This window comes from Mchenga conophoros, linkage group LG3 (assembly GCF_057382185.1).
Source record: "Mchenga conophoros isolate Kocher_MC1m ecotype Shallow Benthic linkage group LG3, M_conophoros_male_GT1.1, whole genome shotgun sequence".
NCBI lineage: Eukaryota > Metazoa > Chordata > Actinopteri > Cichliformes > Cichlidae > Mchenga > Mchenga conophoros.
Window position 1 is genome coordinate 9,116,231 of NC_140528.1, and position 26,883 is coordinate 9,143,113.

At 42.7% G+C, this 26,883-nt stretch overlaps 1 protein-coding gene across 1 annotated transcript in view; it reads left to right on the top strand.

Moving 5' to 3' along the window:
- The window catches only part of LOC146577177 (protein NLRC3-like), a 311,857-nt gene that overhangs the window by 245,728 nt on the left and 39,246 nt on the right, over nucleotides 1-26,883 (top strand). Inside the window, exons 1-2 of the mRNA XM_085252126.1 lie at nucleotides 687-757; nucleotides 886-2,686. Coding sequence (XP_085108252.1) covers nucleotides 721-757; nucleotides 886-2,686 — 1,838 coding nt within the window. The 5' untranslated portion in view covers nucleotides 687-720. Of the gene's footprint in view, nucleotides 758-885; nucleotides 2,687-26,883 lie in introns of the transcript that reaches the window.

Consider the following 26,883-nt stretch of genomic DNA (forward strand, 5'->3'; position numbering starts at 1 on the left):
GATTTTGATCAAATGACTCATCAGTTATTGATCTGTACTACACTGATCTACCACGTTAGTAAAGCTGGTGTTCTGGTGGTGGAGGGAGACTCGGATCATGTTCTGGTTTTGGAGCAGTGATCTGCTGATGGTTCAGTTTAATGAGCTTCTTCAAAATCATCCCTGACATCACCACTGAAAGGACGTCCATGAAAACAGACTGAAAATTACTGATATGTTCACAATCTGAGAGTTTAAAACTTGACAGACTTGATTCAGATGAAGTTATTTGAGCAGAAACTCCTGGATCTTTATCCTGTGTTGATCTAATCCTTCATGGTTCCTCCACAGAGTGGAGCAGCAGAGCTCAGAGGTTCCCAGTGGTCAGTCTGCCCAGCAGCATCAAACACAGCTGGACTCCATATTTATGGTCTGTACATGTACAACAACTACTGTTACATCTGTTCTGTTCACAGTCATCTCCATGCTGCTCTTTGTAGACCAGTGGATCGTCAGTGTGTCCAACATGGATCTGATGTTTGGCTCCATGATTTCAGTCTGATTGGCTCATTCATAAATATTCTGTTCCAGCTGCTGCAGGACAACATCATCACTTTTGTGAAGAACGAGCTGAAGAAGATCCAGAAGGTTCTGAGTCCAGATTACCCAGAATGCTTAGAGAGTCAGAGGAGCAGCAGCAGAGAGGCGTTTGTGAAGATCACAGTGGACTTCCTGAGGAGAATGAAGCAGGAGGAGCTGGCTGACCGTCTGCAGAGCAGTAAGAGGATTTATCTAAAGATTTAAGCTGCTGGATAAATGAACATTTTCCAGAGATGGAAGATGGAGCAACATGTTTTAAAGATTAGTTCTTTTTGGAATTGAGTGTTTATTTTTCTTCTCATTCAGAACTTCAAGCTGCAGTTTGTCATAATAACCTTAAATCTACCCTGAAGAAGAAGTTCCAGTGTGTGTTTGAGGGCATCGCTAAAGCAGGAAACCCAACCCTCCTGAATCAGATCTACACAGAGCTCTACATCACAGAGGGAGGGACTGCAGAGGTCAATGATGAACATGAGGTCAGACAGATTGAAACAGCATCCAGGAAACCAGACAGACCAGAAACAACCATCAGACAAGAAGACATCTTTAAAGCCTCACCTGGAAGAGATGAACCAATCAGAACAGTGCTGACAAAGGGAGTGGCTGGCATTGGGAAAACAGTCTTAACACAGAAATACAGCCTGGACTGGGCTGAAGACAAAGCCAACCAGGACATCCAGTTCATATTTCCATTCACTTTCAGAGAGCTGAATGTGCTGAAAGAGGAAAAGTTCAGCTTGGTGGGACTTGTTCATCACTTCTTTACTGAAACCAAAGAAGCAGGAATCTGCAGCTTTGAAGACTTCCAGGTTGTGTTCATCTTTGATGGTCTGGATGAGTGTCGACTTCCTCTGGACTTCCACAAAACTACAATCCTAACTGACCCTAGAAAGTCCACCTCAGTGGATGTGCTGCTGATAAACCTCATCAGGGGGAAACTGCTTCCCTCTGCTCGCCTCTGGATAACCACACGACCTGCAGCAGCCAATCAGATCCCTCCTGACTGTGTTGGCATGGTGACAGAGGTCAGAGGGTTCACTGACCCACAGAAGGAGGAGTACTTCAAGAAGAGATTCAGAGATGAGGAGCAGGCCAGCAGGATCATCTCCCACATCAAGACATCACGAAGCCTCCACATCATGTGCCACATCCCAGTCTTCTGCTGGATCACTGCTACAGTTCTGGAGGATGTGCTGGAAACCAGAGAGGGAGGACAGCTGCCCAAGACCCTGACTGAGATGTACATCCACTTCCTGGTGGTTCAGGCCAAAGTGAAGAAGGTCAAGTATGATGGAGGAGCTGAGACAGATCCACACTGGAGTCCAGAGAGCAGGAAGATGATGGAGTCTCTGGGAAAACTGGCTTTTGATCAGCTGCAGAAAGGAAACCTGATCTTCTATGAATCAGACCTGACAGAGTGTGGCATCGATATCAGAGCAGCCTCAGTGTACTCAGGAGTGTTCACACAGATCTTTAAAGAGGAGAGAGGACTGTACCAGAACAAGGTGTTCTGCTTCATCCATCTGAGTGTTCAGGAGTTGCTGGCTGCTCTTCATGTCCATCTGACCTTCATCAACTCTGGACTCAATCTGCTGGAACAACAACAAACAACCTCTACATGGTCTAAACTATTTAACAAACTAAAACTTCAATCTCTCCACCAGAGTGCTGTGAACAAGGCCTTGCAGAGTCCAAATGGACACCTGGACTTGTTCCTCCGCTTCCTCCTGGGTCTTTCACTGCAGACCAATCAGACTCTCCTACGAGGTCTGCTGACACAGACAGGAAGTAGCTCACAGACCAATCAGGAAACAGTCCAGTACATCAAGGAGAAGCTCAGTAAGAATCTGTCTGCAGAGAAAAGCATCAATCTGTTCCACTGTCTGAATGAACTGGATGATCGTTCTCTAGTGGAGGAGATCCAACAGTCCCTGAGATCAGGAAGTCTCTCCACAGGTAAACTGTCTCCTGCTCAGTGGTCAGCTCTGGTCTTCATCTTACTGTCATCAGAAGAAGATCTGGATGTGTTTGACCTGAAGAAATACTCTGCTTCAGAGGAGGCTCTTCTGAGGCTGCTGCCAGTGGTCAAAGCCTCCAACAAGGCTCTGTAAGTAAATCTGTGATCATGTTTATTTTTAAAATGTTGATTAAAAGTGGTCATAGATTTCTTCCATGACAGATCCATGTCCTAAAACCATGAGACAGCGTAGTTGTATAGTATAAAAGAAAAAAGGAGAACTTTTGACCACAATATTGTAACTTGAATGAACTTTTGATACAGCCTTTAAACATAAAATTATGAACAGAATCGGTGACAAAGGGCAGCCCTGGTGGAGCCCATCACCCACCGGACTTATTACTATCCAACGTATTGCCGGCTATGCCAACCAAGCTCTTGCAATGGTTGTAAAAGGATCGAATGGCCATAAAATGTTTCTCAGTTTTATTATTTTCAGTCACATCTGTTTTTGATTATTAACTGAATATTTTAAAATTCAGGCTTTTTATGTTATACAAAACATCATATTTTCTTATGATGTCTTGTATTGATTCTGAAGGAATAGTTTTCATCAGTATCGCAGATACCAGCCTGAATTTTACTTTGTATTGGATCAGAAAGGAAATCAGTGGCATCACACATCACTTACAGCAACTTCAGTACCACTCCATTTTAATAAACTGGGGGGAGGTGCACCAAGATTCAGTATGAGATAAAGAATTATTTTTAACTGTAAGGTTGGAGAAATCTGTTGTTGGAAATTGGAAGAACAGGTCATCTTAAAAATCACTGCATTGTAGTTTTATTCAGGCCCCTTCAATCTGTGATCGCTGTTGCTTTGCATTGTAAATGCTACTATTACAAAAGTCACAAATATTAGTGTATGTGTGTGTTGTTGGGTAATAAACCAAAAGAACAGAATCTACCAGCACCTCACTGATTTCTGCTTAAAAACAATAAAAAAGCAATAAAGCTCTGATTTGTTTGGTTGATCTTGTCTCCCTTCCACCTTGATTTCAGACTGAGTGGCTGTAACCTGTCAGACAGAAGCTGTGAAGCTCTGTCCTCAGTCCTGAGCTCCCAGTCCTCCCATCTGACAGAGCTGGACCTGGGTAACAACAACCTGCAGGATTCAGGAGTGAAGCTTCTGTCTGCTGGGATGAAGAGTCAATACTGCAAACTGGAAACGCTGAGGTCAGATCAAGCAATATCGATTTTTTTTTCATCAATTAACATCATTTAATCAATTTTATTTGGAAAAAATTAAGTGTTTATGTTTTGTTTTTTTAATGAATCCATGCAAGTCACAGTAAACTGCCACATTTGTCTTTTGTAACATGAGGCAATAAGGATTCCAGCATGTCCTGAAACAGTGTTGAAATATTGTAAATGTAGTAGCTCCTCATGGCACCATGAATATACTTTAACACAAGTGTTTCATGTCTTCTTGTCATCCTTTCTTCAGACTGAGTGGCTGTAACCTGTCAGACAGAAGCTGTGAAGCTCTGTCCTCAGTCCTGAGCTCCCAGTCCTCCCATCTGACAGAGCTGGACCTGGGTAACAACAACCTGCAGGATTCAGGAGTGAAGCTTCTGTCTGCTGGGATGAAGAGTCAATACTGCAAACTGGAAACGCTGAGGTCAGATCAAGCAATATCGATTTTTTTTTTCATCAATTAACATCATTTAATCAATTTCATTTGGAAAAAATTAACAGTGTTTATGCTTTGTTTTTTTAATGAATCCATCCAAATCACACTAAACTGCCACATTTGTCTTTTGTAACATGAGGCAATAAGGATTCCAGCATGTCCTGAAACAGTGTTGAAATATTGTAAATGTAGTAGCTCCTCATGGCACCATGAATATACTTTAACACAAGTGTTTCATGTCTTCTTGTCATCCTTTCTTCAGACTGAGTGGCTGTAACCTGTCAGACAGAAGCTGTGAAGCTCTGTCCTCAGTCCTGAGCTCCCAGTCCTCTAGTCTGACAGAGCTGGATCTGGGTAACAACAACCTGCAGGATTCAGGAGTGAAGCTTCTATTTTCTGCAGTGGAGAGTCCAAAGTGTACAATTCTCAGGTCAGGATTCAGTCTTTTCTGATGATGATTTAAAACCTGAGTCAGGTCGATAAATGGCTTACTCATTTACAACAGACATGATTTGTCAAATCACCTTATATCTAACCCAAAGGTCCTGTGTTTTACTACTTTGATTTTTTAGTAAAACACAGGACCTCTTAATATTTATCTAAGAGACCATATATAATTTTTTTCCCTGGATCATGTGTGTACCCTCCTGGTTGGAGCTCCAGCAGCCTGTATCAGTGAATGGGACTTTAAATGAAATTGCTGCCCCTGTCAGGAAGAGGTCTGAGTGACACACAAAACAGAAAATATGAGCACTGCATGTGTCTGAGGCTACTCAGATACAGACCTGAATGAGACACTAACTTTGTCTCTGAGAGATAACTTTTATTATTAAATACACTTCATTTCTCATCTGTGTAGAGAATGTAGAGTTTGACATGCTAATATTACAAAATGAAAAATCACACTGAGTCACAAAGAAATTGTTTTGGAGTATTTATGGTTCAGCTGATGAAATTGTTCAAACAAACCAGTAATTTACACCGAAACAGCACAAGTGAAACTTTTTCGAGGGACTTACACTAAGCTTGTCCTGGTACACCTGTAGAGCCCAGCTTCTATGGACCATGAGCTTAAGTTCTGTGCTGCTCTGATTTATTGCCTGTGCTGTCTTTCAGTTCAGCTTTGTCGAGTCTCTGGTAGGATTTCTTTTACATGACCTGTGTAAAAACAAAACAGGAAACACATTAAGCTGAAGTAAGATGCACAATTTGAAAAATGGGGCACAAAAAATGTTGCTGCTTTCTGGAAAGTGCGTCTAAGAAGACCCAATGGAGAAAGTGAAGAGAAAAATCAAAGATTAAGAAGAAGAAAATGGCAGAGGCAGTTTCTCTTGGACTGCCTGCAGATGGGGCGAGACTCTAGAAACAGGGATGATTGGAGAAAATGCAAAGAGGCCATAGGATAAACCAGGAGATGAATACTCTGGTGTTCTGGGGATAGTGGGAGTGAGAGGGAGAGATGCCAGTAAATGATTTCAAGGATAAATTTGAGAGAATCAGAGCTAAGAAACCAAAGCAAGTGGGGAACTACAAACATATGGACAGACTCATAATTAGGCCAAAGACACATTAAAGCAATTATTACAGGTTTAGAAACAGGGATGGATATGAAGGAGCTTAGCATGAATTTGCATTGAGGAAAGAATAGCAACGAGCATCAGAGGAAACAGTTAGGAAAACTAAAAGGATGTACTGGCAGGAATACTGCAGTACTTTAGGAAGAACTACCGTATTTCCCGGACTACAGAGCGCACCTGAATATTAGCCGCACAAGCTAAAATCAGGGGAAAATCCTGTTTTGTACATACATTAGCCGCACCTGACTAAAAGCCGCAGGTGTTTCAATGTTGACTTATCATATGTAAGAGAATATGCACAAAGCGAATTGTCAGGAAAGAGATGGCTGTTTGGAGACACACCCCTTTTATTAATATTTTGAAAAACAAGTTATGGGTACATATTTGCATAACTTTTTAGGTATATGTACAAGTAGCGGTAATTACAAGTACAAAACATGTACTGTGCTTCATAAATGAGTAACAAATGTAGTACATAACAATAACCTACAGCACACCAGAACAATTGATTCGGACTACCTTTTAGGCTCAGGTGCAGTGACACGGCTTTAACAAGAAGAAAAGTCAGTCATTCACCACCATCTTCCTGCCCACTAAAACCACCAAAGTCCTCTCCTCCAGTGTCGGAAACAAACAGGCTCAGGGTGGCTTCGTCATCCACTCTCAGCTTCTTTCTTTCGTTGTCACTTTCAAAACCAAAGAAATCCTCGTTGTCAGTGTCAGAGTCGAACACCCTCAGAAGGGCCGTGGCGGTGTCCTCCTCTCCATCATGCAGCATTCAGCCCTTCGAAATCTGTTGGTGATCGTGGATGTTTTCACACTTTTCCACGCTGTCAGAATCCAATGGTGGAGTTGGGCATAACTTGCTTTTTGCAAGTTTATCGCCGCTCATCATCCAGGCCTCCAGCTGAACGGGTAGCGCTACTTTGAAGTTTGTTTTTCGCGCTACCTCGTACTGCACTACGTTGCCTGACGGATGGACATGTGACCAACATACCACTCTTGAACCCCGATCCTTCCGCCAGGCAACGTAGTGCCGTACAACAGCGGAACAAACAAAACAAATCCGCTCATGGACAATCCATAGAAAAGCCGCACCTGACTAAAAGCCGCAGGGCTCAAAGCTTGTGCAAAAAGTAGCGGCTTATAGCCCGACAATTACGGTACACCAGTTCAGAATGTGTGGAGTACAGTTAAGAACATGAATGCAGACAGGAAACAACAGCAGCTGTTGTAAAGTAAATTCAAACTCCTTCATTAAATGCAGCTGGTTGAGTTGAAAACAATGGAGAATGATTGTGTTACGTTGTTTATTCTCTATAGAAATGGAGCAGGAGTGCATGCAGAGCTGGACGTGGGCTGTATATACATGCGTGTATCTGTTTTGTCTGTGAGCAGAGAAAACAAAGCGCTGGAAATGTCATATTGAAATGTTAAATCAGGAAAATCCTGGAGAAGAGGATAGTTCTAATGTTCAGTTTGTAATGTTGAATTCAACACAGCTCTTAAATGCATAAAAATGACTTCACCTGACGTCAGACTGAGCAATCGGATTAGCTACTGATATTGATTTAACCCTTTAAGACCTACCATAGAACCAAGTCCGCCAGAGCTTATATTATATTTTTACATGCTGTAGAGCCATTTTTGGGAGCATTTCAAGTTGCTATACATCAATACAACCATTACAGCCTAAATTTTAATAATATGTATGTATTAAGTGCATAGTAATTACATAAATTGCAAAAAAGTGCAATAAACTACAAAAAAATTGAAAATCGTTTTTGTTTTTTTAACATATATTTCTAGTTAGAGAAATTTAAGAGGCTTATCCCTCAAAACTGTAAATACAAAAAAGTTGCACAAAATAGTTTCCCACCTCAGGAAATTTATTTTGAGTGCCTTCATAGTTTTATTTTTGAAATACACCAATTTTTATATACTGCAGGAAAAACGAAAATAAATATTATACTGCAAATTTGCAAAATAACAGCATATGCATCAAAATAAACTATTTCCAGCAGTGCAATATGAGTCCTAAGCATATGTGGAAGGAAACTGTAACCTAGGACAAGCTGATGGCATAAGATGTAAATACAACTCCTCAGGTTTCATATGCAAAAAAAATTATTGCGCTAGCTCACGTGATTACAGTGCTACCGGGATTTAAAAATAGTTGCGCAAAACGGAGTGTGCCCACTCTGACCAGTTTTAAAGGGTTAAAGCAAGAAAATATGGTATTAGCATTAGATGCCAATTCCTATTAACCTTAAATTAGCATTACCTGCTAATGGCAGTCTACTTAGCATTAACTCCTCACTAATGTAATGCTAATTCACATCAAATTATCTTTAGCTTTAGCATTAGCTGCTAGCTTCAGCCTACCTAGCACTAGCTGCTCACATTGTTAAAAGGGAAGAGAAAACGATATTAGCATTAGCTTGTAATAATTATTCACCCCTAATTAGAATTAGCCACTAATGGCAGCATACTTAGCATTAACTCCTCACATCGTTATAATGCAAATGATGCTAACTTGCATTAAATTAGACTGCTGTTATTAGCTAATGCTATTTAGCAGTAGCTGCTCACATTGCTATAAAGCAAAGGAAAACGATATGAGCATTAGGTTCTAATGCGTATTTGCCTTAAATTAGACGTAGGTGGGCAGCACGATGGCACGATGGTTAGCACTGTTGCCGCACAGCAAGAAGGTCCTGAGTTCAATTCCACCATCTGTTTGCATGTTCTCCCCGTGTTTGCGTGGGTTCCCTCCGGGTACTCCGGCTTCCTCCCACCGTCCAAAGACATGCAGCTTGTGGGGATAGGTTAATTGGATAATCCAAATTGCCACTAGGTGTGAATGTGCGAGTGAATGTGAGTGTGAATGGTTGTCTGTCCCTGTGTGTTAGCCCTGCGACAGACTGGCGACCTGTCCAGGGTGTACCCCGCCTTTCGCCCTATGACAGCTGGGATAGGCTCCAGCGCCCCCCGCGACCCTGAAAAGGATAAGCGGAAGCGAATGGATGGATGGATGGATAGACGTAGGTGCTAATGGCGGCCTACTTAGCATTAGCAGCTCAGATGTTGTAATGCTAGGGAAAAGAGTGTTAGCATTAGCCGTTCACAATGTTATAAAGTTAAGGGAAATAGTGTTAGCATTAGCTACTCACATTGTTAAAAAGTGTTAGCATTACTGCATAATGCTAATTCATGTCAAATTAGCATTAGTTAATAACGGCAGCCTATTTAGCATTAGCAGATAATGTTGACCTTGGCCCACTGGAAAAGTTCAGAACTAAAGATTTAGGAGTGTTTCTCGATAGCTCTTTCTCGTTTGAGAAACAAATAAATTCTGTTATTAAAACCAGCTGTAAGGTTTATATTGTTGATTGTCATTTATGCTTAGAAATATTTACTCATATATGCTTAGAGTTGTATAATCGATTGCATAATGATAGAGGTTTGATCCTGAGTAGTCTGTAAAGACTCTGTGTGCCTTCCAGAGTGCTCTGGCATGCACACACCACTTGGGGCCATGAGAGAGGTCGTACCCTCTCTTACTGATTTATGGTGTAGGACAGGGGTCTCAAACTCAATTTAGCTGGGGGCCGCTGCAGGCAGAGTCTGGGTGAGGCTGGGCCGCATTAGGTTTTCCACAAGAAAGGCATGGTTAAAAAAATTCCAATCCTCTCAAATCTCTTTATTTTTATTTTTTAACACAAAATATTAAAAATAAATAAACAAATTAAGAATTAATAAGAAAAAAAATCAATCTGTAATACATAAATAAAATAATAATAAGATATTTTTAGTCAGTGAACTTGTGTGTTTTTTTCAGTCTTCTATATCTGCTGTATTTAGATTGAAATGTCTGTATTAACAGTTCTATAACCTTCTTCTGAACATGAATGGAACACTGTAGAAAATGAACTGTTCTTCTGAACATGGCTTCTCTTGCCTACTCCTTGCTGCTAGAGACCTGGCAGCGTTTCCTCTCGCATAGCTGAGCCAGATTTGGCCTGAGGGAGGAAGCAGTTGCGGCCCTCAGTATGTCTTGAAGATGATCATCCATAAGTCTGGACCTGTACTTGGACTTATTGAAGTTCAAAGTGGAGAAGAGCTTTTGGCACAAGTATGTGCTACCAAAAAGGCACATGGTCCGCTTGAACATTCGGGAAAGCCGAGGGAAACTAGGGCTCAAGTCTCTCAAAAATTGTCCAAGCTTGTCTGCTTTTCCACTCACCTCCCTGAACGTTGCTTTGAGTTCAGAGTTGCACTGCAGCTCAATGAGCTCCATTTGAAGCACAGAAGGGGCATCTTGCACATCAAAGGAGAAGGGGTCCGCAAAAATGTGAAAGGTGGCTCTGTGTGTCTTGAAGTCAGCAAATCTGTGATCAAATTCCTCCTGTAGCCTCAAAATGACATCAACATACTCGTCAGCACTGAATGGTGTGCCTGCATCCACGAGTGCCTTGCATGCTGGGAAATGGCAAAGGTTTGTCTGAGAGAGCTGAGCTTTCCAGAGCGCCAGTTTTGTGGAGAATGCTCTCACGTTGTCATAGGCAGCACTGACAAGTTGCCCCTGGCCTTGTAACGTCTTGTTCAGTACATTAAGCTCATGTGTCATATCAACAAGAAAAGCTGAGTCCATGAGCCATTTGGGATGAGTTAGCACAGGAACACTAACTCCATCCTTCTCCATGAAGGCTTCACTTCTGCTCTCAACTCAAAAAGTCTCTTTAATACATTTCCCCTGCTGAGCCAACGTACCTCAGTGAAGTCGAGCACATCCCCATATTCTGACTCCATTTCCTCTAAAAAAGCACAGAACCTTCGGTGCTTTAAGCCCCTGGATCTGATTTGGTTGATGCATTTCACAACAATAGACATCACATTGTCAAACTTCAGGCATTTGCTGCAAAGGACCTGCTGATGGATGATGCAGTGCAGAGCAATGGCCTCCTCCACGCCTTCCTCTTCCAGTTTGTTTTGTGCCACCAGTCCATGTTTCCTCCCTGTCATTGATGGCGCTCCATCTGTTGTTATTCCAACAAACCTCTTCCATGGCAAACCAACATTCTCAATGGCATCACACAGCTTGTAAATATCTGCTGAGCGGTGGTCTGGCCATGCATTGGAATTACTGTGAGCAGCTCCTCCATCACTTCAAAACTGTCATCAACACCACGGACATACATTGGGAGCTGGGCAGTGTCGGTGATGTCTGTGGTCTCATCAAGAGCGACTGAGTATACACTGAAACATTTGGCTTTCTCACACAGTTGGTCATAAATGTCACTTGACAGGTCAGAAATGCGATCTGCTGCGGTGTTGGCAGAAAGGCTGATGTTGCTAAACTGACCTTTCTTTCCCGGACAGACTATATTTGCAGCCTGCAACATGCACTTTTAGACAAATGCACCTTCTGTGAATGGCTTCCCTGCTTTAGCAATCATCTCACTAACCACGTGGCTCCGACTGCTGCATTATTCTCTTTGGTTGCTTTCTTGGAGAAATCTTGCTGCCTCAGTAGATCTGTTTTAAGACTGGCAACCCGGTTCGCTCTCTCGTCTCCCTGGTATTTTGCATCCAGCTCAGCATGTCTAGTTGTGTAATGACGTTTCAAATTGTATTCCTTGTGCAGCGCAACTTTCTCTGTGCAAATAAGACAGGTCGGGGTGCCCCTGTGCTCAACAAAGAAATATTGCATTTCCCACTTTTCCTGAAATTGTCGGTGCTCATCACCAACCTTTCTCTTCACCGCAGGCTTTGAAAAAGACATGTTTGGGGCTATGTGACATTTATAATTCTACTTGGTGTCACTGTCGCATTGAAGTTTCAATCAAGCGTTTAGCCGACGGACGGGGAACGTCTCAACGCGTAGAGAACGTCATTTCTGCTTCTTTTTCTTGCAACCGTAGCACGGCGATCGGCAGATAAAAAGCCGGTAGCAGTCTCCTTTGTTTTTACGCTCGATGTTCATGTCTTTCATGACGACACGAACACCGTGGCGTTTGCAGATGGTAGAAAGTGCAGGGATAGCGAGCGCAAAAAAGGCGACTGCTCACGGCGCCGGGCTGTTGTTACAGGAGAAAGAAGCGGAAATGACACCGTGACATATAACAAATAACATCAGCTGTTTCTGATGTTAGTTGTTTTGACTGCTTTTACATTATATTGAAATATATGTAATGTTCATGTTTGCTGCAATGCAAACGCAGTGATGCAAATAAAAACATGGAGCCACAAATTACGGTGCGACCCTATAATTAGTCCGGGTTACCGGGGACTGTTGTTGCCGATGAACAGGTGTCGCTATGTGACTGCAGACTAAATTGGGCTGCATTGAGTTCATGACTTTTCTTTTATCCCGCCGCCTACGCATCACTGTGAGAGTTAATATGAGATCTCTCTCTGTGGAAAAATAACTTTAAATCCCACTGACGTGTGTATAAATCTATATACGTATAATGTCCCGCTGGGCAGCAACTTAAAAAAACAACTTTTTTTGAAGTGTTGTGAACGCAGCGCACTGGGGCGAATGTCGGCGTTTGCCCAATAGAAAGGAGGAAGCCAGCCAGGCACAGGAAAGAAAGAAACACTCCAGGGCAACGCTGCTGGAACTTTGACTCATTGAGAAATGTTTCCCTGCTTGCATCAAGCCCGGCTGGTGTCCCCTGAGATCCATATCCCACCCTGATTGGTGGGTTAATTCAGCTCCGCCCACAACACTGTAAAGTGTCATACATTATCAAACTAACATTACATTTTCATATTAAGGTGGGGCCAAAAACTATCGTCCGGCAGGCCGCAATTGGCCCGCGGGCCACGAGTTTGAGACCCCTGGTGTAGGAGGACACCTGCTCTGTGTCTGGTTAAGTATAAGAGCCCTTTGTTAGGGGGACCGCTGGACTCTTAGCACCAGCTTTGGGGTCACAGGGTCACATCTGGAACACACACACACACAGACACACAGACACACACAGACACACACACACAGACACACACACACACACACACACACACACACACACACACTATGCACAGACTGGTACTCTTTGTTCATACCTGTGTAAGACGTCATAATGAACTTGTGCATATTCATGTAAGCTCAATAAAGAGCAGTGTTACGAGGGAGCAGACGAGAGCGACTGAGGTCAAGTGAAGGAACGGCGCTGTCACAGTTCTCTCCCTCATCAATTGTCTGGTTCCAGCGGTGGGTCTGTGCTAGACGACCCATCACCAGCTTTTTCCACTGGTTACCAGTACGTGGTAGAATCCACTTCCAGATCTGGTTGTCTTTAAATCTGTGAATGGATTGGCTCCATCTTATCTCTCTTTAACAAAAGAATCCAAGTGGAGCCCTCAGGTCTGCAGATAAGCAGCTTCTGACCAGAACTAGACGTAAAAACAGAGGTGAGCTTTATCGATGGCTGCAGCCAAACTCTGGAACAGTCGCCCTTCACATCAGGTCGTCACCAACACTGGACATTTTTAAAAGCCGGTTGGAAACACATTTGTACTCTGTAGCTTTCAATCCTGACCAGTCTTTATAGTCATTACTGTGTATGTTTCCTATTTTCTCTCTACTCTGTGCAGCACTTTGGCTCAAGCTGTTTTTAAATGTGCTGATAAATAAATGTAGATTTCTTTGAATAAAACAGTGGAGCCGAGCTTTGAGCTCAGTGTGTAACAGTGTGTGTGTGAGAGCCATGTAATGTCCATGTGTGCATGCTGACTGTGCTGCTCTGACCCCCCTCCTCCTTTCAGGGTGGAGCCTGCTGGAGTCCGATGGTTGAGACCAGGTCTGAGGAAGTGTAAGTGTGTTTTTAATGGGATTCATGAAAACAAAGCAGCACACATTCAACCATCTTCATCATGTCAGGAGTCATCATCAAAGTGTCAATGAACAGATGATGGATCAATAACTGCAGCTGGATTGTGTTTGTTCTCTCCATCAGATTCCTGTCAACTCACAATCGACACAAACACAGTGAACACAAAGCTCCAACTGTCTGACAACAACAGGAAGGTGACACATGTGGAGGAGGTTCAGTCATATCCTGATCATCCAGACAGATTCGATTACTGGTCTCAGCTGCTGTGTAGAAATGGTCTGACTGGTCGCTGTTACTGGGAGGTCGAGTGGAGAGGAGACGTTTCTATATCAGTGAGTTACAGAAGCATCAGAAGGAAAGGAGACAGTGCTGACTGTGTGTTTGGATACAATGATCAGTCCTGGAGTCTGTGGTGCTCTGATGATGGTCCTGATTCTGTCTGGCACAATAACAGACAAACATCCATCTCCTCCTCCTCCTCCTCCTCCTCCTCTGTCTCTAACAGAGCAGCAGTGTATGTGGACTGTCCTGCTGGCACTCTGTCCTTCTACAGAGTCTCCTCTGACACTCTGATCCACCTCCACACCTTCAACACCACATTCACTCAAACTCTTTATCCTGGGTTTATGTTCTGCTCTCCTGGTGACTCAGTGTCCCTGTGCTGAGTGGAGTGTAAAGAGTGTCTCCTGTTACAGAAACACTCTGACTGTTGAACAGATAGTTCAGTCTGTACATGTCTGTCTCTTTCACTCACAAACACGTTTTCAGATTCATGGATTCAATCAGTTGATGTTTGAAACTCTTCTAAATGATTCCTTGTAAACTTCTTCAGTCACAAACAAACAGGAAGTGATGTCACATGTGTTCCTGTCCACACAGCAGAATGAGTCCATTGCTGACAGTGATGTACAAACAGAGTGAGCATTTCTGAGGCCCAAAATAAACTGAGTAGTTCACTGAATGAACAATGGACTGTGAGCTCAGTTCCTTCATCATTAGTATGGATTATATATGTATATGTATTATATTAGTATCATATATATCAGGTGCTGCTGCTTTCAGTCATTGTGCAAATGTGCTGTTTGTAAGCTTGTAAAGCTGCAGTCAGCTGAGACTGAAGAAGTCACCTGATCAGTGAGCAAACGTTTCTGAAAACGTCCAGATGAACAGAATCAACCTTTTGGGATCAGCCAGCAATGCAGCATCATTGTTGTTCAGCTTCAGAGGTTTGCAGGAATGAACTGATGACCAGAAACAGCTGCAAAGTCCAAGAAAATACCAGCTGGAGTTCAGCTGCATTTGAAGAAGTCAAAGAAAAGTAAGGATGGCAAAGGGCGACGTTTTCTTCCAAAGAGCTGCAAACATGGTCGACGCCTCATTAGAAGAATCATCTGGACATTTGTGAGGAACTCTAACCAAGAAAGCAACGTCACACAGATCCAACAGACAGTTTCCATGACTGCAAGTGTTGAGTGGAAAAATGCTACATTGCATTATTGCATCCTCTCACCACAGGAGGCGCTGTTGGCACCACTGATTGCTGATCAGCTGTTCTCTGATGATCTGATTGATACTGTGAATAACGGGACTCACTGAACTCTGTGACACAGTGAAGATTACAGAGTTTAACTTCACCCTTTAAGACTGACCACAGAACCAAGTCCGCCAGAGCTTTTGTTATATTTTTACATGCTGTGGAGCCATTTGTGGGAGCATTTCAAGTTGCTATACATCAATACAACTGTTATAGCCCTAATTTTAATAATATGTATGCATTAAGTCCATAGTAACTACATAAACTGCAAAAAAAACCTCTGCTCATCCATCTCTGTGTGTATCAGGATACATTTGGTTCATAATACACAGAAAAATCAGAGTTATTACCTGTAATAAATGTGAAAGATTCCTGCAGTGATAACCAGGCAGGACTGAAACACATCCAAGCTGTCACCACGGTAACAGCACCGCCCATCCACAGGTGAGGGGAGGAGCAAAAAGAGGGACTTTGACCATTTTATACTAAAAACACTCAACTAATGTTTCTAATATGAAACAAATAAGCCCACATTAATGTGAGCGTTTATTAAATAATAATAATGATGATTTCCTCCTGATCTCATTTCCACAGCAGAGAAAACTGTGGTGTATATTGAGGTGGAGGGTGTGGTCTGTGGCTCAGGTGTAGAGTGAGGGTGGGGTGCACCACAGCAGCATGCTGGGACTGCTGAGGGTGGAGGAGGGAGTGATGATGACATCAGAGCTGCAGCACAGAGACCAGTGAACACACAGTCTGTTCATCTTTGCATAGATACAATATACAGCACAATATTGAATGACAGACACGCTGTGGGAGCTTCCACAGATACACTGACGTCAGCATCCAGAGTCCTCCTGCTGCTCCCCCCTCAGAGCCCCGTGATCAGCACCAACACATTCAGTTAGATGACAGAGTCCAGCTGCAGCTAGAATCAGCTCCCCTCTGTGAACAACAGCACAGCGTCAGTGTTTCACACTCAGTGAAAGGAGGAAACAGCAGAAGAACACCATGTGTGCTACGTTTCCCAGGACACACTACAAACTGCACAAATACAGAGCAGCACGTGGAAGGACCTGGAGCTGCATTTACAGAGCTGCAGACAGCGTGATGTCCTGTATGGACAGGTGGAAGGAACCAAGTCCTCAGCTGGAACACTCGTGTTTGTCCACAGACAGGAAACACAGCAGGAAACTTCCTCACAGAAGTGCAGCTCATGGATAACACACTTCCTGTCAGTCAGAATGAGGCTGCAGCCAAACACAGAAAGGTGTTTTTGTCCAGATGAGCCCAGAGAAGAAACACGAGTGTTCACAGACATCAGAAGCTCAGAGAGGTGAAACATGAGGTTGGAGTCCTCGTCAGCATCCAGAAGAGCTGCTGTGAAACCCTGAGTACTCATGACAGACTCTGATGGCACAAACACATCATGATTCAAACAGAAAGACAAACATGGAGCTCCTGATCCTCCTGCATGAGAACAAGCTGACATGAGCGCTGTGTCTGAGAGTGTCTCCCTGTCACAGTGACAATAACACAGCTGCTGCTCACAGTCATTAAACTGACCTGAGGTCAGCTGTGCTCCTTACATATGAACCATGTGACCTCACATCAGTGCTGTGGATGACTGTAGTCATAGAAGAGTAGAGCTGTAGCAGGTGGTGTGAGGAGGAGGTGGTGTATTGTAGTTAACGCAGTACTGAAACACTCCAGCAGAGGGCGCTGTTAAGTCCTTATTGTAACACAGTTACTGTGTGCAGTTAGACTTCATACATAATCTGCACTTATTTCCATCAGACATGCTGTCAGTAAATGATTGGTTTCTATTGATTCTACTTCCTGTTGACTCGTTTGATGACAGTGAAACAATCACAGCTGATTGTGTGATGATGTAAACTGTCACTGTTACATTCAGTGTGTGTGACATAATGTTAGTGCAGGCTGATAACAGCCTGGTTCTGTTAGAAACACATGAACGTGTCCATAGATCAGTGTGTGTTTAACATGAGAGCTTCAGCCCTGCTGATGTGTTAAATAAAGACATGCAGGAAAACTGATGAGACTCTGAAATAACTCTTTATATTTATAATGTAACTCTGCATCAAAAGAACAACAAAGGATCCCAGACAGGTTTCTGTGAACAAAGACCATTCTGATGTTTCTGTGTTTCTAACACTTTGACATTATTAGTAAACAGACTGCAGTGAGCAGCATTTATAAAGAGCTTCTATATAAAGATATGACAGCTGTTTGACAAGTTTATCACTCTGTGTTTGGACCTGATCAGTCCAGCTGTTTACTTGAAACATGTTCATTTACCTGTTCTGTTATATTCATGTTCTTGTCTCTGTTGAAAACACATTTTAATGTCCCTCAGATTTTTCTCCCAGATGAATAAATATAAAAATGACACAAACTGACTGCAGCTACTTTTTGTCCTTTCTGTCAAAAACCTTCATGTGACTCATGAGAGACACGTTTCAGCTGTTTGTGACAGATCAGAGGCCAACAAGTCATTTATAACACTTTCCATCATTGTTTAAAGTTCTCAGTGTTTCTGTGTTGCTGCGTATAGGATCTCCCAGCATCATCACTGTGCTGTCCAATCATTGTGTGCGAGGTTACCCTTATAGTGCGATGTGTGTTTGCACAAAGAGAAGCATGTGTGTCAAATATAAATAAGCACAGAACAGAAACAGCTGCTCGTTTCTTCTGTTTAGAGTCAAGTTAGTGTTTTGTGTCTTTGTTTGAGGCCTGATGTCGAGCAGAGGTGTGTGTAACTGCACTGCTCTGTTATATGTGTGAAGTGTGTGCTTCTCTTCAGCATCATCTTTGTCACTGCTGATTCCTTTGTGTCATCATGTGTTGAGAAGAGAGAACAGTTATAACGGAGGAGCAAAAGGAAGCCCTGAAATCTACATCAACAAGGAAGTGTTGGCTCACCAGTGATCCCAGCAGAGCCACTGGTTTGGCTCCAGTTGTTCTAGATTCAATGATATTGTTGCTACAGATACATGTCAGCATCTTTATTGAATTTTATATGAAGCAGAAATGGTGTCATTAGGAGAAGAAGAGGAGAACAAGTCCGGCGAGGAGGCAGCAGCTCTTAAAGATGAAACAGCAGCTCAGCCCTGAGCTCAGAGAGCTGCACATGAAAAAGTTCCTCAAGCAGATCCTGTCAGAGGTTTGTCATCAACAGGAGGAACTGTTCACATCATAGGATGAAGATGCTGTCAGCTGGATGAAGAAGGTTATTTAATGCAAACGTTCACACTGAAGTCAAATTGTTGTCGTGTTGAACAGATTCATGTACTGATCGTCTCCAGAATGTTAGAAGAGCTTCAATGAATCATTAGAAACAACTTACAGCTGCACAGCTGTGTCAAACACATCTGTGTGTCATTGTGGGATTGTTGTGTTTCTACATGTGACACACGTCTAAAACATGCACACAATCTGAACACAAACAGGGACTCATGTGTTCCCACAGCCAGATGCTGAGAGCCATTTCCTTGTAGTCCTGTGTCTACATACATGAACCATTAGATGTTATTGGAATGATTGTCAGCTCTGATAGTTTCATGTGTGTTTAGCTGGACGCTGTTTGATCCTCGACATGTTTAAAGGTGTCCAGTCCTGAGACACTGGGGCTGGAAACAGCTGTGATGTCATTGGACTGTCACACAGACAGAAGTGCATGAAGTGAGCAGCCGAGGAGCCGCTGATGTTTTGGATTCAACAGCATTTGAAAGGTCGACACAGACACATTTGCACACAGAAAGCTGAATCTGTCATATGCCACAGTGAACTCACTGTTCAGTGTTTTTCAGGAAGCTTCTTAACTGCCTCTGCTGCCAAACAAGCAGCTGATGTCCTTGAGAAGAAGCTGAAGAAGTCTTCAACAACAAATACAGGAAGTGGACTTTCAAATACTAGATTCACTTTAGACTCACAGAGAAATGACTCAACCAGCTGTGTTTGACTATATGAAAGGTCAGTGTGTGTCTGCACACAGACTGTTGTGTTGGACTGTTATTCAGTTGTCTGCTGAATGTTTTCAAATGTCTGCATCTCAGCTGTGATGAGGCTGGGGGTCATGGGAGGCCACCGTAGCAGCCTCTTCAACATCATGACATCATCATAAATGCTGCTGGACTGTCTGATGGGCTGACGGTGAAAAAGCCGTCGGGAAGGAAACAGAAGACATTTCAGAGGCTGCAGCAGATTTCTTTGATTCGGGGCCTTTTTCAGCTTTATTGGACAGAGCAGTGAAGATAAGTGACAGCAAAGCAGAGAGAAAGGGGGCGTGGCCCGGGTCAAAGCCAGGCCAGCTGCTCTCCACCTCGTGGTCACCTGCTCATCCTAGTGAGCTCCACCAGCAGCCCTTTCACACACTTTACACTGTCAAACACTGTGTGTGGACCTCAGCTAACAACAGGCTGCATTTAAGTCTGGACTACATGCTTTTATATTGTTTTTATTCCATCAGCAGCTCAACATCATGAGCAGCTTTGACATAAAGACATCAAACTCAAGCTGACTTTAAACTACTTTTAATACAGGGGCTCAAAAACAACAACATCTTTATTCAATATCAGGACAGAAAGTCATTTCATCTCAAAGGGAAACAGCTTTATTTGGAATAACCAGCACTATCAACTGGTTTGGGATCTCCACCAGTTTCATGTCTTTGCAGCTTCTCCAACAAAGTTCCTGTAAAATCAGCATGTTTGTCTTTATTGGTTTGATAGTGATTGATTATTCAGTCCCAATCTGCTGTCATCTAAAGAACAAAATGATGTTTCTATGAGTCACAAAGCTCCAGATGTTGTCGGCTTCACAAAGAAAACAAAGAACTTAAACACAAAGTGTTTGGAGTCAAAATGTTCCCAAGCTGCTCTTTTTGAAATGGCAGAGGTACAGTGGTGTCTAACAGCACACTGTGGAAGGCAAACATGTTATTGTTGGATGAAACTTCATGAATCCTTTGTAGATTTGAGCTGTTGGAGCCTTTCTTTTCTCTTCAGGTGTACAGATGCTGAGGAGGCAGGTGGAGCAGGTGGAGCTGTTGTGATGCTGGCAGAGGGTGTGTCTTAGTAACTCTGTGAGGCAGAACTGGATCCAACATTGTGGATGTGTTGATGTTGGAGCCATTAAGAGTCTCTGGCCACACTGTAGGATTTCCCTTTGATCCACTGTGGGGGCATTTTGGAGTCTGTCAGTGAAACTCTTCATGTTTGTGTTTGACTCCAGTTTATAGAAACAGAGAAATGTGTCATGCTTTTGTTCGGCCTCCACAAATACACACATTTGTTCATTGGTTGGACTTTTTGGAAGGAGACACATTGAAAACCATGTTAATAAGATCTTGTTGTTTCCTGTGGATCCGACACAGAGAGTGGACTTCAGACAGAAAGTGTGGAAGAGATTTTAGAGGCCGTGTGTGGCAACAGGAAGTTTCTGTGTGTTTGCTGATCTTACATGTGGAAAACAACACGTGATGTTTGTGAAGTTCTACAATGATCATTGTTCTCACAGCATTTTGAGTGGGAACAGTTCAAACTGGGAGTAGTGGGAGTTATTTACTGATTGAAACAAGCTGAATGTTTCTGTGACGATGAAGATCAGCAGCTCAGCTGATCAATGAACTGACATCTATCAGTCGTTTCATGAGATGAAGTCATCAGCAGACATTTGTTCTGACTGTGTGATGAATGTCAGAACGTCAGGGCTCTGCTTTAGTCACTGCTTGATGATCATTGGCTCATTGTTGAATCCAGGGGCCCAGTCTGACCTCTGACCTTTGCTGCAGGTCTTCTGTGTTATCTCCACTTTCATGTCTGATCTTCTACTTGTAGTCCTGTGTCTACATATACAGTGGCTTTCAAAAGTATTCGGCCCCCTTGAACTTTCCCACATTTTGTCACATTACAGCCACAAACATGAATCAATGTTATTGGACTTCCAGGTGAAAGACCAACACAAAGTGGTGCACACGTGAGAAGTGGAACGAAAATCATACATGATTCCAAACATTTTTTACAAATAAATAACTGCAAAGTGGGGTGTGCGTAATTATTCAGCCCCCTGAGTCAACACTTTGTAGAACCACCTTTTGCTGCAGTTCCAGCTGCCAGTCTTTTAGGGTCTGTCTCTGCCAGCTTTGCACATCTACAGACTGAAATCTTTGCCCATTCTTCTTTGCAAAACAGCTCCAGCTCAGTCAGATTAGATGGACAGCGTTTGTGAACAGCAGAAATTGAAATTGAAATTGCAGTGAAGTCAGCTAGAAACTTACAGTGACGTGGACATCATGCAAAGACTGCCAGACTCTGTAATACTGCAAATGATCAGTGACTCAGGTTAACACTAAACTTTAAACGGCACCTCTGTGTCTCTGTGTGCTGAACATCTAGGATTGAGTCAGGCTGCATCAGCTGAAGCTGTTATTTGTATATATCAGTATTTTTTTATTCAGGTGTGGGGAAAATACGTAAGACTGCAGTGAAGCGATGCACCAGATGAATCCCTGGCCAAAGGTATCGTACTCAAATCAGACTACTGATCCAGCCACATCAGCCTTTTGTGAGGTCTGTTTAAAGTAGACTAAAAGTGAACTGCAGGTTCCTGAGAGGTGGACTGTGAGCACAGAAACACATGTTCATACATACAGCTGCAGCAAACTTACATTAATTTTAAATAGATTTGTTACTCTGATGTCTGTCTCTGTGTTAGTCCTCTGACAGACTGGTGACCTGTCCAGGTGTGCTCTACCTACTACTGGGACAGGTTCCAGCCTCTGTAATAGAAATGTTCTGTTATTCTCATTTAAAGTGTTTAAGTGCTGTTACGTCTGGTTCAGTTTGGGTAAGAAGGAAAAACAGCCGAGTCCGTGTAGGTGACAAAAATAGTGATTTTATTACACACTTCTAAGACAGAAGCATGGGAAGACAAGCGTACAGCCACAGATCTCCAAAGAGTGGACTGTTCCCCATCCTTATATAACCCATGATGACATCACACAGTTAGACCTTACTGGAAATGATAACAGTCTCCCCATAGTCCAAAGTTCTCCTTATACAAACATCAGATGATACTTTAGAGAAAAAGAAGTGTGTGACATGTCATGTTGTGCAGTTCTGTGAGCCTGTGTGTCCAACTAGAGAATGTCCTGACATGACCTCCCTGTGTAAATAAGGGTGAACGTGCGTGTTTACATAACTCTATGTGCATGTTCTGATGTAGGCCTGCAAATGAATTAGAACAAGGTCCTGCTGGACCCTCCAGTTATGGACGGTGAATACAATGCTGTGGATGCCATTTGAGACTTGATTACAATGATGATAATATGCATACATTAATCTTTACTCAGATTACCATAGATATAAAACAAAGATTATACTGTCATCAGATTCCACAATGGTAAATGATTAATGATTGATACTTCTAATTATAACTGTGATCATAAGAATACAAAATAAAATATCTCCTGGTCACATTCCTCCTCTTTGGGCTGGCTTGCCAGCCCAACTCACACCAGGATTTGTCTCCAAACCAAACAAACACGTTATGACACTTATCAACCCCAACACCTCCGTTGTTTTCCAATTTTCCCACAACCCAGCTGTTCTTTTAGCTTCAGACTCGAGTTTCAGCCTGTCACGCTTCAGGCCCCTTTACCACCTCCTCTTGGAGTGAAGAAACGCCCTCGGATTCTTCTTTCTTCGACTTCCGGGGTTAGACCACCCTTCAGTCGTTACACAGATCTGGGGATTATTCTGCCCCACTTTCAAACAAAGATCTGTGTGTTTGTTGTCCGTTGTCACCGCCGTGTCCCCCTTTTTGCCAAAAGCCTCTCGAACCTCGTTGGTCTCTGGTGTTCCTAGTTTTCGCCAACCCCTTCCTGGTTATCGCTGTGGTTATGGGATCCATCTTCTCAAGGAGCCCCAAGGCCATGACACTTGACCCCAGTTGCTGTGAAGGGTCCCCATATCTCCGTGTCCCCGTCTGGTGTCTGTTCCCTTCTCTGCAAGAGACAGAAAGCCAACACCTCTCCTGCGCTGGCTCTCCTAACCTAATGTTGTTGACTTTGTTTATTCCAATCCTATGCCATGCTTATGTGTGTAAGCGTGCATGCACTTAACCCTCTGCACGTGAAGTCAATAGCTCCAATATATCAATCCGATCCGTTGTCGGATGAAGCTTTTGACCTTCACAGACTAAGTGCCAGCTCCTTATAGGCACATTTGCAATGTGTGTATAAAAGTGAACAACAGACCTCAAACAAATTGGGCGTTCTTAATTCCAACTTAAGTGTAGTACTCAGTTTCTGATCATCTAATTATGCTTCTGACTGGTCCCCTAAATTGTCTAAAAACCTTTAATTTTGCCATACCTAAATTATTAAAACACAAAGCAAATCATAGACCCCCTATATAGCTTTTGCCTTATGAAGCTGAGCACAAATTCTATAATGAGCAACAACCTGCAATATGTACCAAAAATCTTCATGGTTACACCTGCAATTAAAGATCAAATGCACTTTATACCTGTTTTAATTCTTCCTTATATAGAACCTCCTCAGTTTCAGGTTAGTTGCGATTAGTCTCAATTAATCGTTCTAGTTGTATTTTGCAATTCAGCTAAAAAGCAAACCTGTTAAAGTAAACAGCTTATTTACAACCACCTGCAAATCATAAGAGTAATAAAAGATTCAGCACAACAGACAAGTATCATGTTCAGGTTTCTCCAATCATTAAATCACTATTATTGCCACAATTTGTTTTATTCACCCTTTGGGCAATGTTACTCCACTTGTGTATCCCTACCAAGAGCTCCCTAGTGGCCAGTTAGTGAGCTCTGTCAAACTGTCCCCAAATTAGGTATTTGTTATTATTACTTGTTTTCATGTCACTTGTCTGTTTTCTACTGCACCCTCCTCACACATTCTTAACACAGCAAAGCAAACATTAGCAGCACATCCACATTCCAGAGGTGCTATAAAAAGATTTCCTGTAAAAAGAATCACACATAAATTCATCCACCCTCTTGTTCTATCTCGGTGGAGGTTAACCTTAAGTCGTAGTCAAGTCTTGTCAGCTTTTACCAGTCAGTCCATTTGTTTTATTTCCAGTCTTTCATCCATTCATTCATTCATCCATTTTTTCTTTCTTTGCTGATAGCGGAAACCATCGCCGCATTTAGATTTCCGCCCTCAGCAAAATGACGTCATCTCAAAAAGAAAACAAGAACTTGAGTTTGGATTACCTCGCTGAATCCTTTTTTAGACAGGGACTCTCATCTCTAATTGTCCCCACAAGTGTTTCCTCCAGAACCCATTTCAATGCGGAGAAACTCACTTACAACAATTTTCTCGCCGAAGTGTACTGCTTGTAATTTCCGATGTGCAGATCTGCTTAAAGAAAAGATTCACAAACAAAAATCAGTGCACTGTTCAAAATATAAAACAAAATAAAATGAAAAATAACAAAAACAAAATGCAGACGCCCGGGTCTTAGGACTTGTCACTGAATATTCCTCCCATCAATAAAAATACCCACCTAAACCTACACAGAGTCAAATCAACACCACCTCAACCTTTTCATATTCCTAAACCTATATGTTTTGCGTTCGTGAAACAAAATAGAACCGTTTCCATATTAAGTAATTTGAGCTCTTGAAATGTTTTAATTCTCTTAATTCTGCCAGTTTATTTCAACACTTATTCAATGACTTTTATTCAACTGCTACTTGGTCACTCAAATCTTAGCTGTTCAAATTGCCTAGGGTTCAACAAAGTCTAGATCCCTGTTATCATGAAACTTGAACGGGTGTACGATGATTTACTTACAGTAATTTAGAATCATCACTCAACCTAGCTCTACTACTGGCACTGCGTGACTTTTCTCACACTGGAAACCAGAATTTAGTACAGAACTTTAATGCCTCAGGCAATCGTGTTCAAGGGCTGCCCCCCCTTTCTCTTCTTCTTTGTCCGTGTGTTCCTCCTTTTATTAAGTCTCCATCACAATGATGTGGCGCTCTGAAATAAGACTCACACTGTTAATTCATCGTTTTCACTCTGCACCACTGCTCAGGCTGTTTTCTTTTCTTTTTAGTGTACAGTAAACAATTGAGTCGAGGCCTTAAGCCCCAGATATCTCGCACAGGCATCGTTTTCATAACCAAACCGCTCCGGACTCTGCTCCCCAGACCACACAAATGCCCTCTGGGCTTATTATTATAGCATATTCTATATTTGACTTTGTTGTGTGCAGCATTGAGCCTTTGTCAGTAAAGCATTCTTCATTGCAGCAGCTGGAGCATTGTGTGTCACTTCTTAGTGAATTAAATCAACATTTTGATTTTGGTGCATGGGTATGTATCAGTTTTCACTCCCTCAACGAGTGCATAAGTGTTCATGTGTGTGTTTCTCTTCATTCTAAGTCGGCGCATGCAGAAGTGTGTGTTTGTGTGTTGGTGTATGTTTTGTGTTCATCACCTTCCTGTTCTGTAGTTTAGGTAAACCAGCGGCCTGAAGCATGCCCTAGGGTCCTCCCCTCCTCTTTGGGTCTGTTTTCATCCGTTGTTGCAGCTGCCTGCATCTTCTCCTTGTAACTTGACCCTTTTGCTTCTGTAACTCTTTCAGGGTTTACTCCTGCTGTTGGAGCTTTGCGTCAGGTCTGACGACCTCCTGCTCCAGCAAGCTTCCGCCTGATTACAAGTCCTGTACGTGAAACTCCAAGTCTGACTGATGAGTTCAATTAGCAGCCAGCTCCTCCGGAGCCATGCTCAATTTCTGCTCTGATGCCTTGAGCTCTTACTGAGGGCAAAAACCTCAGAGTCTTTTCCTTCCACGTCAGATTGGAGTCTGTTTATGTTGTCCTTACTTTGCTCCACGGCCTTCTGCAGCTCTGCTGTTCGGCTCTTCTCAGAGGTCAGCATTCTTTTGCTCACCCTCTCTTTTCCTCCGGGCTTAATGCGCGTCTCGTCACAGCTCTGTCAGCTGACGCAGTCTGGGAATTTCCCCCGTGTAGTGAAACGGGCTTTAGGTTTAGTGCTCTCCGTCTCTGCTGCATGAGATCGCTTTTTTTTTTTTTTTGCAGCACTGTTGACATCCTCAAGTTGTTGTTATGAGTCCAGCTGGTGTGGCCTTCAGGGGTCAAAGGGTCAAAGATGGTAGCGGAGAGGGCAACGATGATAGAGGGGAGGGTAGGAGTCCAGGTCAGCTTCGGCTTTCAGAAAAAACAAAAACAAAACAAAACAGGCGAACAGGAAAATGATGTTGTGCTGGCTGTGTTGTGTTGGCTGTGTTATCCAGAGAGGGGAGAAACAACGGGGTCTCCTCTCCCCCCTTTTTTGTTTTTTCTCACCATATAATCAACTCATAACCCCTCAAGTTGACAGGACAACACAGGTACGTGTTAAAATTCTTAAGATCCTGTTTAGAAACCTAAAAAGGAATTTTCTACCATTCAGTAGTCATTTGTCTTAAACAATCAACAAAAACATGTCCCAATTCGACCCTTTTAACCACTAAATTTGTCGTGTCCTCACTTAATCATCAGACCAGTGTCTTTGTCTTTTGACGTTAAGTTGTTGTCCTGCAACCCAGAGAGTTTATTTGTCAGTAGTGGATAAACTATATCATTTAAAAACAGGTGTATGTTAAGTGTCGCTACTTTAACCTTGCATGTACGTGC